Source organism: Talpa europaea, assembly GCF_964194135.1.
Source record: "Talpa europaea genome assembly, chromosome: 3".
Lineage (NCBI taxonomy): Eukaryota > Metazoa > Chordata > Mammalia > Eulipotyphla > Talpidae > Talpa > Talpa europaea.
In genome coordinates, this window is record NC_140069.1 from 29,489,282 (window position 1) to 29,506,202 (window position 16,921).

General features: G+C 43.7%; 1 protein-coding gene across 1 annotated transcript in view; it reads right to left on the bottom strand.

Annotated features, from left to right (window-relative positions):
- POP1 (POP1 homolog, ribonuclease P/MRP subunit) overlaps positions 1 to 16,921 on the bottom strand; it is a gene marked incomplete at both ends in the record, with an annotated part of 47,164 nt that overhangs the window by 15,462 nt on the left and 14,781 nt on the right. The window contains 5 exons of the mRNA XM_084230532.1: positions 5,811 to 6,461; positions 7,370 to 7,711; positions 11,359 to 11,513; positions 12,634 to 12,825; positions 14,914 to 15,029. Of these exons, the coding sequence (XP_084086658.1) occupies positions 5,811 to 6,461; positions 7,370 to 7,711; positions 11,359 to 11,513; positions 12,634 to 12,825; positions 14,914 to 15,029 (1,456 nt within the window). The remainder of the gene's footprint in view (positions 1 to 5,810; positions 6,462 to 7,369; positions 7,712 to 11,358; positions 11,514 to 12,633; positions 12,826 to 14,913; positions 15,030 to 16,921) is intronic.

A 16,921-nucleotide genomic window follows, 5' to 3' on the forward strand; every position in this document is an offset into this window, starting at 1 on the left:
AAAATAGTTAAAAAAAAAAAGAAAATAGAGAAACCAAATGAAAGTTCAAAAAAAGTCAAAACTAGCAAGCTGACCTTAGAACTGAGGCATTCACCAAAGGAGGAGGGAGGCGGGGGGTGCATAACAGGGGAGGGAAGAACACACAGGAATATGGTGATGGGTCACGGGTGATAAGGTGATGGGACAACTATGGGGACTACAATGTTGTAAGAAAAAAAAAAATTAAAAAAAAAAAGATCAGCCCCCTGGCTTATCCGCTCACCAGCAACAGCCTGGGGCTTGCTTCCTGAAGACAGTGGTGGGCGAACGAGGGGCTCTTCCAAAAACACACCAGGCAATGCCCACAGGAAGAAAGGCTCTTGCAACTGCCCCCCAACACACACACCTTTGGCAAGATCAACTCAGAGTTTCCATCCAAATTCTGGCACTTATTCTAGGGTGCTTGTAAGGTACCCTAACACTTCCCATCCCTGCTGAGAAAATACACATGTCCAAGTGCGTGCACACCCCTTGACTCCTTGAAAGTCGGAACAGGAAACAGTCACCCTGTCTCCCGAGGGCTCTGAGCTGGACACCTCCTGTCTCACACTCTGCCAGGTGTTCGTTCAGCTCACACCCCGGCACCTGTGGGGAAGGGTGGCCGCCAGTGCCTGCACCTCTGCCCCTCCTTCCTGCCCTTGGGCCTTCGGGCTGCCCACCGAGCAGCCAGCCATTCTAGCACCTGTGCAAACTTGGAGGTGCAAGGAAATGAACACTCCGTGGACAATCCCTGGCCGGTAGGACTGACAGCTGGTAAATAAAGATTTCCCACTTCTGGGCCTCACGTGGGCAAATCAGAGGCACACTCATTTGCCCCCTGGGTAGCCAGCTGAACAAGGCATGTGTGGAGGGGCTTTCAATCCTTCCCCTGTTTTCTCTGCTCAATCTCCACACGCCTGTTCCCGTAGGTCACTTCCTGAGAGAAACCGCCTGCAGGTCAGTGTCCCAGGCTCTGCTTTTCAGGAAAGTCAAGCTCACACAAGCCTCAAGCAGTAGCAGCTACAACCCTGCTGAGCAAGGCAGAGGAGCCTGCAGACTTCAGAGGGCCCACAGTGACCCGGAACCTTCCAGGCTCTCCCGAAAGCCAGCAGCCCCGGCCCAAGGCTCACACAGCTGTGCAGCGTTGTTCTAAGACCAAATTAGGTCTTGTCCAAAAATAATTTCAGGTCCTCTGTGAGATGTTGGAAACAAGAGGAAAGAAAGCTAAAGAAATAAGCTTGTTTAGTTTGGAGAAGAGAAAGCAAAAATAAAGGGTTGTTCTCAGCATTAGCTGACATAGTAAGAGCGAGGGAAGATGGGCTTAAGGTGCGGCTGAAGGAGTTCGCTGTCAGTGCGCTGCCCCGGGGAAAAGGGCGTCTTTGGCTGAACTGATGAGCTCTCCATCATTGAAAGCATTCTGCTAGGGTGGGGAGACACCCTTTGGGGGGGATGGTGTGGGTGGGATTAACTCTTCAGGTGAGAACTTTTTTTAAGTTACTTCTTCTAGCCCTCTTTAGAAATCACAAAGCCGTTTCAAGCTAGGATTTTGGGGATATGGGTCTGCCCGCCCCCCCACAAAAGAAAAAACGTTGCTCTGTTTGTAAGTCTTGACTCTTGCTCCAGCCCTGCACCCGCGCAGTAAGCACGCACACAGCCGACTGCTTTCCTGTGAAGTCTGGGCACCACCTAGTGGCCCATTTGTCCATTAACCATAGAGAGGCGCGCTCGCGTCAAGACTCAGGTCACCACCGTTCCTTCAACAAAAGTGCATTAAACCGAAGTTAGGGGCTGGGCACTGTGCTGGAACCTGGATGCAGCAACAATCAGATAATACGTTGTCTCCCTTTCATGAGACTCAGAACCTAGCAGAATCGACTGTGAGCAAGTAAACAACAGAGACTTAAACGTTGTCATGGCATCAGGCAACAAGCCAGCAGAAAACAACGGTAGGCCAAGACCAGCCTCCCTAGTAAGTTCCCTTGCTCATTAAAACTGCCACCTTCCTACCTGGCCCAGGCTGCTCTGTGTCTTGCTCGCTGCGAGGAAGGGGTCCGCCTCAGATCACGCTGGAAAGTTCCCGAGGAGGTGGCGACCCAACCAACGGCTCTTATAAATCCCAGGTCCACGCACGCTGCTCCCTCATCATTTAAATCAGCAACCCCCGGGGAACCAAGACTTTGGAAGCTCCCAGATGATTGCAATGTGCAGCCGAGATGGAGAACAGCTGGTCTGGAGTTACCCGCGTGTTGAGCCGACTCTCGCCCAAGCCTGGGCCTCCTGTCCACGTGGGAGCCGTACCCGGCCCCTCCCTCCCGCCTCGGGCTCAGTGAGCTCCCACCTGGCAGCTGGCGTGGGGGCCACGGACCTGAAGCCGACGGTGCCGACAGGTGTTCTCAGGTGCACGCGGGCGCTGATGGCAGAAGAGCAGAAGTTTCCCTCGGCCTGTTACTCACCATGCTCTCCCTGGGGCTCCAGCCTTCCTAACGCTTCAAGAGTTTCTCAACCCAAGTCACCACAGAATGGCCTGGCCTGAATTTAGTTAGGGAGGACTCCTGCGTGCCCCCAACCAGAGACTACTTTCTGGGGGTGATTGCCAGGTGATTCTAATGTCCTGCAAGGGATTAAAAGCCACCGTTGTCAAAGCCAGCATATGCAGTCCTCGGTGTTCTGGGGTGGCCAGCACGGCTGTGTAACGGGGGGTGCTGCCCTGAGTGACCCACAGTTGCCACAGTCTGGTACCTTCTGTTATCTGCCAAGCAGCCCAGTCCTTCCAGATGACTGAGGCACCCAGGCAGCCGTCCATTGCCTACCTCCCTTCCCACTGGCTGGGAGGAAAAAGTCTCTCAGGGATGCAGCAGCCGGACTGCATCCCTGTACAGAGTGCAGGAAGCGTCCTTACCTACTCACTTCCTATTTCCAGTGAGAGGAGGATGAACACTAGGCCTAAGGAATCAAGCTCCAAAGGCATCGGCAGCAGCACTTCAGGGGCACCTGTGGGCCAGGTTTTCTCTAAGGATTACTGATGCTACTCTTAAAGAACACTGCCATCTCAAGGCCTAGAAGCACAGGTACTGGGAAGAAAAGAGTGTTCCGAGTGCTTAAATTTATTGGTGTTTCTTACCTGCATTTTCTAAGTTTTCTATGACGAATATAATTAAAAATATTACTTGTACAGTGTTGTGAAAAGCAGAGCTTAACCACAGCAGCAATTTGTACACAATTCAGGAGCAGAGCAGGTCTCTGAGTGTTCACCCACAACTCTGCTCTATAGGACGGACATACACTCCCTAACATGGTGAACGCTGAAATCTCTGCCCCCTGGACAAGAGGGCAGGGCCACGCTGTACTTATTTGCAGCTCAGCAGCCCTAGACAGTGGCAGGGACCTTGTAGGCTCAAAATAAGCACATTAATCCATCCCATTGCTATAGAGAATAATGTCATTCCCAAAGGCTTTTAATAAGAGGAATGTATTCTTCATATTTGCAGATTCTATCAGTGTTTTCCAGAGAATACTCCACGAAACTAGTGTTCTCTGGACAACAGGTATAGAAAAAAACACCATCACCCAAACCAGAGTGTGCGTGGAAGCAGGGGATGGGACTGTGTAAGACAGATGTCCTTCCTGAAGGTATCACCAGAGCCTTTGTGGTACGGATCACCAGAGCCTTTGTGGCTTTGCAACAGGACGCAGCACAGAGCTTTCCTCACATTTGGCCATGAACAATCTGTTTTCCAGGAAACATCTCCAGGTACCAGTGCTGCAAGAAATATTTTTTGTAAAATGCTAGTCTATCCTTTCAGTATGTGGTTCATTCACCTACTACCCACAAAGTAGAGTAACTAGGGCTTGTCCTCTGTCACGTGGGCAGAGCGGCCAAGACCAGGCAGGGAGCTGCACAAATGAGGTTGGGGGACTCGCAACATGCTCAGACTTCTGTCATCAAGCAAGCTGAGCCACAGATGAAGTGGCGTGGAGCCTAGAAAACAAATGAAGAATGGTCCAATAAATATTCACAACTGAGCATCAGGTGACATTTTAATTTCTTCTGTTTACAGACACCACTTGGTTACAGGTTTTTTTTTTTTCCCCAGTCTCGTTTGGGTTGGACACAAATCCATTCAGAGAAAAAGTGAGAGGAAAAACACCAGCATTTAATAGGCAACCATATCAGTGTGTCTCTCCCCAGCTTATCACTCCCAAAGATATTTATTGCCAAATGTTACTGCAAAAGCCCAATGCATTTACATGAAATAATACCTAACTACACACTCAAATTAAGAAAAAAAATCCTACTCAAGCTCTGCTAGAAATATATGGTAGGAAAATAAAGAACTGAGGTTATAAGTTAAACATACATGGCAACCAAAAGTTAATGAGAAGCTAGTTTCTCTGCAAGAGAAAAAAGGCAAAGATGATCCCACTCCTGCAAGACACCCTGCTTTAACACCCTGCTTAAAATTTAAGCTTGACAATGTGACTGCATCAGCACATACAGCAGCCTGTTGCTTTAGTTAGCTCCTTGCAGAGTTAAGTATTGCACCACACAACTACATTTACCAGTGTGTTCCCAAGAACACTGTTCCCACAAAGTGCTCCTTGCAAAAGGGGTTTGGGAATCAAAAAGATTTTAAAAATACTATAGCCTATTTTCCACTTCCTGGTAATTCACAATGCACATTATCACATGGAAGGTTCTGGAAGTTCTTTAGAAAGAAACGCTTAACTTTGTTTAACCTAGAGTTTCCCAAATCAATCTGACCTTGGAATCTCTTTTTTTTTTTTAATGTAACACGTTGCTTAGAACATATTTTGAGAAATTGCTCCTTCATGGCAGAGAAATTAATTCCTAAAATCATGTGTTGGTCAACAATAAAGAGGATATGAGTATCATAAAAAATGAGACTCCATTCATTTTAATTCTGTCCCAACACTTGCCATAAACTGAGCCTGCCTGAGTAGAGGCAATAGTTGATTTTCCATGATTTCTCTCTTTCTGGTGTTAAGTATAGTATAGCACAGCACTGAACATGGGGCGGGGGGGTGGGGCAGAGGGCATTTTATGTACACAGGCAGGGGCTTAGTCTCTTCCTCTTTTTTTTTTTTTAAGATTTATTTATTTATACAAGCACTGGGTACAGTCAGAAGCGCGGGAGGGTGAGAGAATTCACCAGAGCCAGAGCGGGGAGCAGAGCAGGCAGAAGGACCGAAGTACACTGCTGAGGGGAGCAGCGGGCGGCAGGAGAGGTCTGCGCGCCATCCTCGCCGGTGGCTGGGGATCAAACCAGTGCTGCAGAGCTTCGCAGCCCAGCGCTCAACCGCTGCGCCACCAGGGGAGGCCCTCTTCCTCTTCCGTAACAGTCAAATCATTAAATAACCGCTATTGCTTATCACATAGCTACAAGGTTTTTCAAACAGACTTGACAGCCCTTTGTTCTTAATTAAAAAAAAAAGATTCGAGAAAACACAGAGCTTCTAATTATCTTCAGCAAGAATTACACAGACCCAGAAAAATCATAATATAAAAGCTTTTGGCCATATATGCCCAATAAATTAAAGTACGACAGCAAAGGCAGATAGAAATCAATGAGATTACTGGAATGATGTAAACATTTCATCCATTTGCATAATACATTTAAAATTTTAAATGTATTTGCATAATACATTTAAAATTTTTGTTCCCAAGAAATTTCACATGATATTTTGAAGCAGAAGATGTGGGAAATAAATCCCTCCATTTCGGGACTTGGCAAACAGTTATCACACCTTGCAGGGGTGTGAATGGCACTTACAGCTCAATAGAAATTCTTGCGAACCGATACTGTAGAGACGCAGGAGGCCTCAGCAACACTAAGCCCCTCTCTGCTGCAGGCTGGCTGGACAGCATATCCAGCAGGCCTGTCAAACTAACAAACCCCAGAGCTTCTCCACAGCCCACAGCCATGGAGAAATCTCCCTGTGTGACAAAGCCGAGGAGAACTCTGGAGCAGTGAGAAGTGACAGCTGGGAGAGGGCCTGACCACAAGCCCAGGGTCAGAGCATGCTGCGTGGCTGCAGGGTCCCCTGCTGTCAGGCCCTCGGCCGCAGCACACCCTTGGCTCTGCTTCTTCTCTGTTTTCTTCATCTCCTTCTGTTTCCGGATGGCACTCTTGAATGGGTCACCATGCTTCATTTCCTGGGGCCCACAGTAGAGCCGATCCTGCCTGAGCCGGAGCAAGTCTTCCTTGTCCGGGACGCAGATCATGGTGTGTGGCTCGGGGCTGCCCTTCCTGAGCAGGGACAGGCTGACCCACACCAGAGCCCTGGGGAACCGGCCCAAGATGGACAGGCAGGCCTCTCTGGTCAACTCCTGCTGTCCTCTGCTAGCAGCTCTCCTGGCTGCCCGACTGTCCCTGGAGCTGGGCTCACACCAGGCTGACAGTTGCTTCAGTGATTTTCTGCTCCTATGTGAAGTTAGAGACATATGTATGAGGCTATTTTGTTCAAGGAGAAGTTAAGAGTTCAATATTTTTAATAATACTATGTGGGAAAATACCAAAACCATAATTTTTAAAGATTTAAAATATATATTAATACAGTTTCATAATGATATTTTTCTTTTTATGTGTCTGCTATTCTGCAGCTGAAGGACTGAAGGTTTAGCAAGTTTAAGGCAGAGAAAAATAAGACAGTGGGATGGTCTCCAAGGCTGTCGATCAGAGTAAGGAGACAGAGAAAAGAGGAGCTGGTATTTTCATGAGTTAAAGTATAAAGGTTATAAGTTTACTGAGCAGAACAAGGATAAGGGAGAAAGGATAATTCCTTTAAAAAATCAGAGCACAGAATAAAGGGTAACTTTAGCAAAGTATAAGATAAGCAAAACTTAATAGCCTGCAGCAGTATTGAGTGGGTCACATGTGCTAGTCCCCACGACGTGACAGTATTACACGGAATGGACACCTAATATGCCACAAGTTCAGATCATTCCAAAGGAACTAAAAGAAATCTAATGCTGTGACTGAAAGCAGAGAACATTCAATCAGAGTTTGCAAGGTTCTTTATTGCCTAAGTGCAGTGTTGAGGGGACTGCTTTGTGAGAAAGACTAAATGAAATAGGTCACAGAAAAAACTGCCTTAGCTTAGGTCATTGATGACATTATTTTAAATCATTTTGTTAGAATCATGACCAAAATCAAAAGTTATTTAGCTATTGTCATGAAATATGAAATTGAAGGACTGGCTTTCCGCTCCTGAAAGTCCACAAGTTCACTCAGGCTTTGCATGAAGGCACAATAACAGCTTGTATATCCTGTAGTCTGTCCACTATTAAAACAGACAATCTAGAACGGATCCAGAAGTCACGTGCACCTACCTGAGGACGCAGAGGACACTCCCCGAGGCACCTGGGCCTGCCACCAGCTCAGACCCTGCCTGGCCTGGGCACTCTGTGTCCATTACTCCTTCTGGCTCACATGAGTGGTTGATGGAGATGTCCACTTCACTGGGCAGCTGGCCAGCCTTCTCAGGTGTGGTGGCACAAGGCATTGCGTCTCTTCTCCAGTCGCTCTCCTCACTATTGGGAGAGGAAGCTACAGAAGATTCCTCTTTGGCCTGGACTCTGGATTCCCAGTCCCGAGTTAACTGCTCCCAGGGGCACCAGAAGGGGGCCAGAGTGCCGAGTTTAACATAGTTGGGCCGTTTTGCAGGAGGGCGTCTAATGAAAACCCAAGAGGAGAGCCAATTTTAAACAATTTAGTAATGGATAATTAAAATACTTACTAGGGCCATTGCACTACATCTGTTTTTAAATAACAATCTGACAAAAAATGTTTTGTAAGAAGTATGATAAAGAATAATAACAACTCTACTAGCTGAGCTTTTTTGTTTTCTTCGATTTTTATTTTAATAGATAATAATGTTATCCAGAGAGTAGCCCCAGGTGGCCACCCCACGATCCAGGATGTGCCATTCCTGAAAGGGGTCCCTGCACATCTGCAAGGTTCTAAGTTTAAAAGGTACAAAAAAGGTGACAGGGAGTTTTCCCCCTAACTTGACCGCTAGTAACCCAGCTGCCCTCCAGACATACAATGTCATTATCAGCCTCTATATATATTAGTCCAGAGACACTGCATGTAAACACTGATGGAGATGTATAATTCCTTTCTTTTCTTTAACCCATTTTTAAACAATTAGCATACCAGATACAGTAATTTTTGCTTAACTTCATTTTTCTCATTTACCAAAACATTTTGGAAATGATTTTATATTAGTATACCAAGAGGTTCCTCATTCTTTTGCAAAAGCCTGCCCATCTTATCCCACTACGTGATTATATTCCAATTTAGTCATTTCCTCTCTTGTAGGATGTTGGGGTTATTTTCAAGTTTTTGCTTCTGTAAACAATGCTGCAATGAGTAACCTTGCATATGTTACATAAGCACAACTATATCCACAGGATAAGTTTCTGTGGGTGGAACTGCTCAGGCAGAGTACTAGGATTGCAACGTTGACAGGTATTGCCACACTGCTCTCCTCCAGGGTGATAGCAATTGGCCTTACCAGTAATGTGTGAATAAGGGAACCTTTGAGCATTACCACTAGCTAGAGAGAGCAGGGCCCCTCTGGGGCTTTCTGACCCTAAAAGGTAGGGAGCAGCCTGGCTGTTGGTTATTCTGGGATGGAGAACTCTTAGGGAGACCCACAGTGTCCTCAGACTGATGGTCTCCTCTGGACCAGGCCCAGACATTCCTTCCCCCAATTACTTCTTACAATGTGTGATGCCCTAAATATGCAGATCTGAAATGGAAAGGGACTTGTAAGCTTAATCAGCGGTTCAGTTTGAAACTATATTTTGAACCAAATGTGTACTGGTCTCCCAAGAGGGGTGGCTAATAAAACGCACTCTGGAGATTTTTAGAAGGAAGTAAATGGGTAGTTTACAAAAAAAGACATAAGATGGTGACAAACAAAAATATCCAACCTCACAAGTAAGCAAACAAAACAAAAGAATGAGATACCGTTTTTTTTGCCTATCAGCTTTGTCAATAGAAAGGACTGGTGCTCTCCTAGGATGCTGAGTGGGAAGCAAGCCTTTCCTAAGCACAGGTGAAATCCTAAATTAACAAAACAGCAAATCGCCAAGAATATCTCAAGTCCTTAGAGTGTGTATCTTTTTTTAGCCAGAAATCTTTCTTATGGAATTTAACCGATGGTGCATGCTTCCCCTACGGCTCTTCTTAAGTGATGGCTTTTCCCATCCCATGGCCAAAGGCGGGCAGACCCACTCCTGATGCTCACACCAGTTTTCCTCTGCCTCCTTTAAGACCTTTGAAAATAAACCACCAGTTCTCCTTCTTCCTCAACCAGATCCTCTCAATTTCCCAGGCACCCCATTCACACTCCTTTCTGCTCCATCATTCTCTGTGGCTTTGGCATCTGCATATACCATGAATGCCCTGGCCTACCAGAAACTCTGCATCTTTCACTTTGCCCTACCTCAACCACCCACTAGCCTGGTCACACCTTAGTTTTCAATCATTACTAACACCTGCTCTGCTTTAAAATCTCTCTCAAGTATCTTACACTCAGCGAGGCCCTCTATCTTTGCAGCCCATGTACCTCTCCCTGTAACAATTCCTCAACCACTGAACTGGCTATTTCCTCTACCATTTCCTCACTGCTCACCAGTGCTGCAGCATCGCTCCTCACCAGCTGAGATGCTACAGTTCATGTGAGTCACTCCCTCTCATGGACCCTTAACTCCCTCCACTTGGCAAAGCCCATCCTAATTATATTCAGCCTTTGGGGAAGAAAATGCAACAGCCCTGAATGGTCTTACTGTATAATGACAAAGTGGTGTCTATAGTTTCCCAACATTAGAATGTACTTCTCAGGATAAAACAGAGTTCCTCATCTACCAATCTCCCAGTGAAAAACTCTTTAAGAAAAAAAAAAAAATGCAAAAACAGAGCTTGTATCTCTGGATGGCAGGAATAACCAGTTTGTTTTTTTGTATGTTTCCAAAGTTCCACTAAAACTTTTACAAATACGTATTATTTCCATAACCCAGTTATAAAAAAAAAAATCACAATTTCCATTTGGAGGGGGTCTCCCAAGATGTTGGTGCTTGCTGACCCTAAAAGGTAGGGAGCAGCCTGGCTGTTCATTATTCTGGGTTGGAGAACTCTTAGGGAGACCCATACTGTGTCCTCAGACTGATGGTCTGCTCTGAACCAGGCCCAGACATTCTTTCCCCCAATTACTTCTTACAGCAAGGGCTATGTAGGGGAAAGAAAAAGTATCAGGCTTTTCTGCCCTCCCACCATTAGGATAGATGAGGGAACCCCGTGGTCCTGAATGCATGCCTGATGGCGGGCACCTGAAGTGGGTACACCTGGGCTGAAAGACTGAGTTTATAAGGGCAGCGTCATGGGGACTCCAGCAGAAGCCAAGAACGAACGGAAGCCGAGAGAAGGGGAAGCAGAGAGAACGCCAGAGAGACCACCAGATAGAGTGAGGATTTGCTCGGGGCTGGGAGGCCTGCCAGCCTCCCGGGCCCCCTAGCACCCCTGCCTGCCATGTGCCTGGTAAATCTAAATAAAAGACCTTCATAAAAGCCACTGAGGACTCTGACTCCTCCTTTATCCCATCTGCTGGATCATAGAAAACCTGCTCTGTGGCCATTCCTGCCTCTACAGGCTGGTAAGGGGAATCTATTAGCAATTGTGTGAATGTCCATAGTTAGCTGCACTAATAATAATCAATAATAACAATCAATGTAAGCAAATAACCAAAGGAAGAATGTGTAACCTGGTATTGTGCAGGCCAGCACATGGCAGGCTGGGGTCAGGGGCCGGGAGACTGGCAGTCCTCCCAGGCCCCAGCAAATCTTTACTCTCTTTCGGCTCTCTCTGGCATCATCTCATGGCCTCCTCCTATGTAGTTATTCTGCCGCCATCTCCCTATGCTGCCTTTATAGTCTCAGCCTCCAGGCTCAGGTGTGCCCACTGCACATGCCCACACCATACTCCGGGTGTCCACCATTAGGCATGCGTGCCCTGTGCCCACACTTCCAAGTGCCTTCTGCGTGCAAGGCCACAGATGATAGCCCCAGAGGCCATCGGCGCAAAAGCCTGAGCAATCTTCATTTACCCTACACCTGGGTAGGCCAGATATAAGACAATCTCCTGGCTTAAGTGAAATCTTAATTATGTCACGGTAACGGTGAACTCCAAGAAAAATCTATGAAAACACCTCATAACGTAAGTTACTGAAGTCACCTAAGACATCCCTGGCCAGTGAAAGTGGGCACTACTTCACTACCCCTTAAGACATTAACAAACTAGAACAGCTGGCTATTACCTTTTGTACTTTTCAAGAAGATTCTTAGCTTGTTCTTCAGCAAAGAGAATCCCAGCAGGGCAGTCTGGGAAATCACCTGGAATATTAGGCAACCTTTTATACTGAGAATGTACTAGAGTCTCTTTTAATCCTCCAACTCTTGCCCCTCGATAGATCTACAAGAAACATCAAAAAGATCCAATCAATATACCAACTTAAAACGAAATTGCTGGATTATTTTATGGGAAAATGGGAAACAATCTAAATGCCTATCAGAAAGAGATAAACACATTGTGGGATAGTCCTACCTATAATCCATTATAGAATTATAAAAATGAATGAAATGAGAGTTTCATCATAGAAATATCTCAATGCTGAGTGACTGCTACAAGTTGTAAAAGCATATATACAGTTAAGTATATAAATCAGAAAAACATGTTAGATATATAGTAATTTTATTTTGGGGATATTTGCATACTCAGTAGACCATAAAAACATGCATGGTAATGACAAACACCAAAAACATCAAAAAAGTGATTCTTTTAGGAGGGAGGACATGGGATCAGAGAAGGTTACACAAAGTTTTTCCAAAGAATCTGCAATGTTTGATCAAGCTGGATGGCTGGCAAAGGGTACATGGGCTGTTATATCAGTATCTATAGCTTTGTGTATGTTTGAAACATTACATAATTAAAAAGTTAAACAAAATTATTTTAAAATACTCCCATTGATAAATGATTACCTGAATGTCTCTTGCATTAGGCATAATTACTAAAATCAAATACCTGCATGAATCCAACAGTCTTATCTAGTAGTTTTTTTTTTTTTTATACTTTAGCTCAAAGTGATACTTAAACTAACTGGGGGAAAAACACACATTACATTTGAAATAGATTTTTAGTTATATTTAAAAAGGAATATATGGTCAGCATTTTAAAAAAACATACAAATTATGTATTCTCTACAGCTATAAAAAAATTAAGCCTTTTGCTTTAAAACTGTAACAAATTTCAAGTAAAAATATAACTTAAAAAATGTTGTTACTACTATTTAATAATCTGACCACTTTAAAAACCTCAAAAATTCACACTATGTCAGCACAACTCTTACTAACACAAATCTGGCACCAGAGATTTTTTTGTATTAAGTTTCTTTTCTCCAGGTTTATAGCTGTAAGGGCAGAAAAATAGCAGCTAATCTCGAAATTGTGCTAAAGTCTGGAACATTATTAGCAGTTGGTACTTCTTAGGAATGTATTTTAAATGTTGCAACTCTTAGAATCAAAAAGTAACTTACAAATGGAATCCAGAAAGCCATGCCCCAGCCCCTGGGGAGCAGGATATCCCAGCCGCTCCCCCAGCCTCGGCGGTCATCACCAGTCACCTTCCCGGGTTGCTGAATCAGAAGGATAGGTATCTTGGATTCCTGGGGACCTAAAACAAGCTGGGACCCAGGCACCAGCAATTCACTTCTTTTCCGGTTTAAATCCTAAAGTGGAAGAAAATAATTCAAGACAAACAACCCTAGTCTTCTGGGATATTCTACTGGGCCTGGCTATAAGCAATTTAAGGAAGTTAAATTCTCTCTCTCAAAAAAAAAAAAAAAAAAAAAAAAAAACAAGAAACAAGTATTCTCAGTTGATAAATATGAGCCACTTTAAGTGCAAGGTACTCCTACAATAAAGATCATCCCCTATTTGCTGTGGTAAAAATGCCAGATTATCTTAAATTGGGGCTGCAATATACTCAATTCAAGGTTATAAAATAATACATATCCCTGCTGCTAATCTTCTATCAGGATTAATCTTATCACTGTTAAGTGGACCATATGGAGTAACAACATCCTTTCTGACTTTTCTTGCCAGCTGTAAAAAGATGAGTGAGGTAGGTAAGAGGTCAACACTCAACTCAGAAACAAAACAAGATGTTTCTTCTGTGCTGAAATCTAAGAGCTTCCTCCAGGCTGCTCTTTCAGCCACGATTGAGTCCCAATTGTCCTGTGTTACCTTTGGTCAAGTTTCTACTACCATCTATCTATGTCTTGATAATTCCAAAGTACAGCAGGTCCTCAAATAACTTCATTTCATATACAGTTGGCCAAGATTTACCCCCCTTTCATCAATGTTATAAAGAAAGAATGTTGAACTAAATGACTATATTCCAGGATTTGCTTTCTGTTCCACATTGTTGTTTTGCTTAAAGTTACAGTTGCCAAGAACCTATGGACAACATTAAGTCAGGACTTACTGTGCGGAACTTACTGTGAGGAATTTACTATCTCTTTTGCTCAAATCCTTCCGGGATTAAAATCCGGCTCTACTTCCAGGAAAACCCTAAGCCCCTCGAACTCAATATATCTAAGACTGCACACTCATCTTTCCGACTGTATTCCCCATCTAGTTGATGATGCCACAATTCTCATGGCTCATCACTCATTCTTTCAAATAGTTACCATTTATTCATTTACTCATTCAGTCAATTATTTACTGAGCACCTGTTACGTGCCAAGTGCTTTTCTAGAACTTGGGAATATAGCAATGACAAGGCAAAATTGGATCTGGCTCTTTTCTAGCTGAGCTCCTAGACCTAATCTAGACCCTTAGGAGTTAACCTATAAACATCCTCTCTCATCCTCCATCTTCCAGTCAAACACTAAGTCTTGTCAATTTTACCTCCCAGGAATATATATTTAAACACAGCCCCTCTGCTGCAGTCACACTGTCATAATTCAGAGCTCATCATGTAATACCTATTTCCAGGGTCTCTTTAAAGGCCACCCAACTGCTGGTCCTCTCTCCAGCTTCTAAACCCTTGCCCCTGCCCCCAGTCAAATCACTCTCAACAGTGCTGCCTAAGTGAAATCTGATCATGTCATGACAGGCATCCAACATCTTCCATTCAAATCCTTAAAATGCCTCAATGTCCGTTATGCTCCTATTTATCTCTTCAGTTTCAAGTCTTGCCCCCCTCCTGACTCTACACTACTGATCTACCTGGAGAATCATGAGCACAGTGTCTGGGTTTCGGCCAGCATCCTCGCACATGCTGTTATTACAGTAATCCTTTCTCCAGTGCAGGTTTGGTGCCTAGATCTCGGATCCCGGCCCCAAGAAGTCTGGTTAATTCTGACCACCCACCTAAGAGTCCTCTCAAATACCTGCTTCTCCTAATTTCCCTAATTTGGTTTTGGAACTCCTTTAGGGGGTTTTCCTTTAAATATATATTTTTTGATCATATCCTAGTCACCTACTCCATGACATATAGTCCCAGTAGGAGTTCAATCATTATGAAATTAAAGACAGAGAACAGTTAAGGGGGAAAGACAATAAAAGAGACATTTAAACCACGAGATTACATTTCAATGAAGACCCTGTGTTAACTTTTTCTAGAGATTATTCTCTAAGAATAAGGGGGGGAAATCATAGTATGTATTTGAAGTAAGGGATCAATAAAGTGTTTGAAAATGAAAGGAAGTCTATGTGATTCATAAAGTAAAAAATAACTTTATAGTGTCTTAAGTGATGAATTTCAACCTGTCATTTACAACTTTACCAATAATCCTTACACTATTAATTACCTGATCCGAGATTTTATTCTCTGTGACACTCCTACAGATAGCTTGGTTCCAAATAAAGCTATGCGTACACTCCACAGGCACACCCTCCAGCAGCAGCTGTCTAACTTTCTCATTATCTAAGAGGGAAAAGAAATAACCTTCAAATCACATCCTTTAGACCAATGAAGCCAAATTCTAAGCATTGCCAACTGACCGTTAGTTACAAGAAAATATTTGGTAGGCACTACTTAATGTCTCTAGAAGAATTTACTTGATTATAAATTATTCTTTTTTTTTTTAAAGATTTTACTTTTATTTATTTTTGCATAGAAGAACTAGGGTATAGGCCAGAGCTGCAGGGGGCAAGGGGAGAGGAGAGAGAGAAACAGAGTGGGGGAGCAGAACAGGCAGATCTACTGAAATACACTGCTGAGGGGAGCAGCAGGCAAGACAGGAGAGGTCAGCTGCACCACGTGGGTTAGCTCCCTGGCTGAGGATCAAACTCAGGCCTTCTCTTCATGATAGCATTGAGACTTAACCCCTAGGCTACCAGGGAGGGCCCAGATATTAAGTTATTCTGATAATTGGTTTGATAATCTGTGAAATACAAAGGCTCCTAAACTCATTTCTTTGACATTTACTTTTAATGTATAAGATGCAACTACCACATTAAATTGCCTCTAACTAACTGCCTGATTCCACATTTAAGATAATCAAATTCAAGGTGGAAAATTTCTTGGTAACAAGCTATGACAGCACAAGCCATGTTTTAATTATTCACTTCAGAGCTCTTGATATCACTGCTGGCCCAGTGGGGTGAGTCAACAGATACAATCCTTTCCTTCTGTCCTGTTACTTCTGTCCTGATAACCCTTTCTTTTTTTTTTTTTTTAAAGATTTATTTATTTATACATACAAGAGCTGGGGTACAGGCCAGAGTTGCAGGGGGGTGAGAGGATTCACCAGAGACAGTGGGGAACAGAACAGGCAGATTGACTGAAGTACACTGCTGAGGGCAGCAGTAGGCGAGTCAGGAGAGGTCTGCCTCACCACGTAGTTGCTCCCTGGCCAGCCAGGGATCGAACTCATGCTGCAGAGGCTGCAGATTGCTTCATAGTGTGGTGCTCAACCCGATGTGCCACCAGGGAGGCCCTGATAACTCTTTCTTATTGAACTTAATGTTTATTCCATTCTGCAAAATGTATTTTTCTCACTCCTTTAAAATGAGCATAATTTCTGTGACATATATTGCTTCATCCCTTTAAATAAGCCACATCACGCCAAAAAAGTACTCTGGTGGGAAAGAAAAGCTTCCTTCAATTAAAAACATATAAAAATAAAAGAAACTTCTATGGCAGTTATTTAAACACTAAGGCAATAAAAGTCTTCTAAATTTTATTTTGTTAGGTTAAAGAATTAAAAAAAAAAAAAAAGTCAGGCAAATCATGAGTTTTGGCTAAGGCCCTAAAATGCTAACATAGAAAGGTCACTCAAAAGCACATACCTGCATGGGTCTGATGGCTGGAAAAAAAATAAGTTGGAAGCACTGGACCATAATGTGTTAGATTTCAGGGGGAGAACAAAGTTAGAGAAAATTAAATTGATGAAAAAATGTGAGAGGAAAGCTTCTTAAAAGCAGCATCAATTGCTTCTAATACCATGTTCTTCCTCATAGAATGAATACTCAACAGCAACTGAAGGAGTAATGCGGTGCAATACAAACACTCACATTCCATATTCAGGAGCAACTTCCACCTACTTAGAATGCTTTCCTGTGGAGCACTGCCATATATTTTAGTGACAAAACTGGGACTTTATTCAGACTTAGTGGCAGACAAAAGATAAATGTTGATACTTAAGGTGTAAAGGCACAGGAAAGTATGTCATTTTCAAATATTCTAAAAAAATAATAAACAGATGAAACAAAGTAGATGGAATATGCAGACAATGGAATATTATTTAGTACTTGAAAGAAATGAGCTATCAAGTTGTGATAAGACATGGAGGAAATTCATATGCATATTACTAA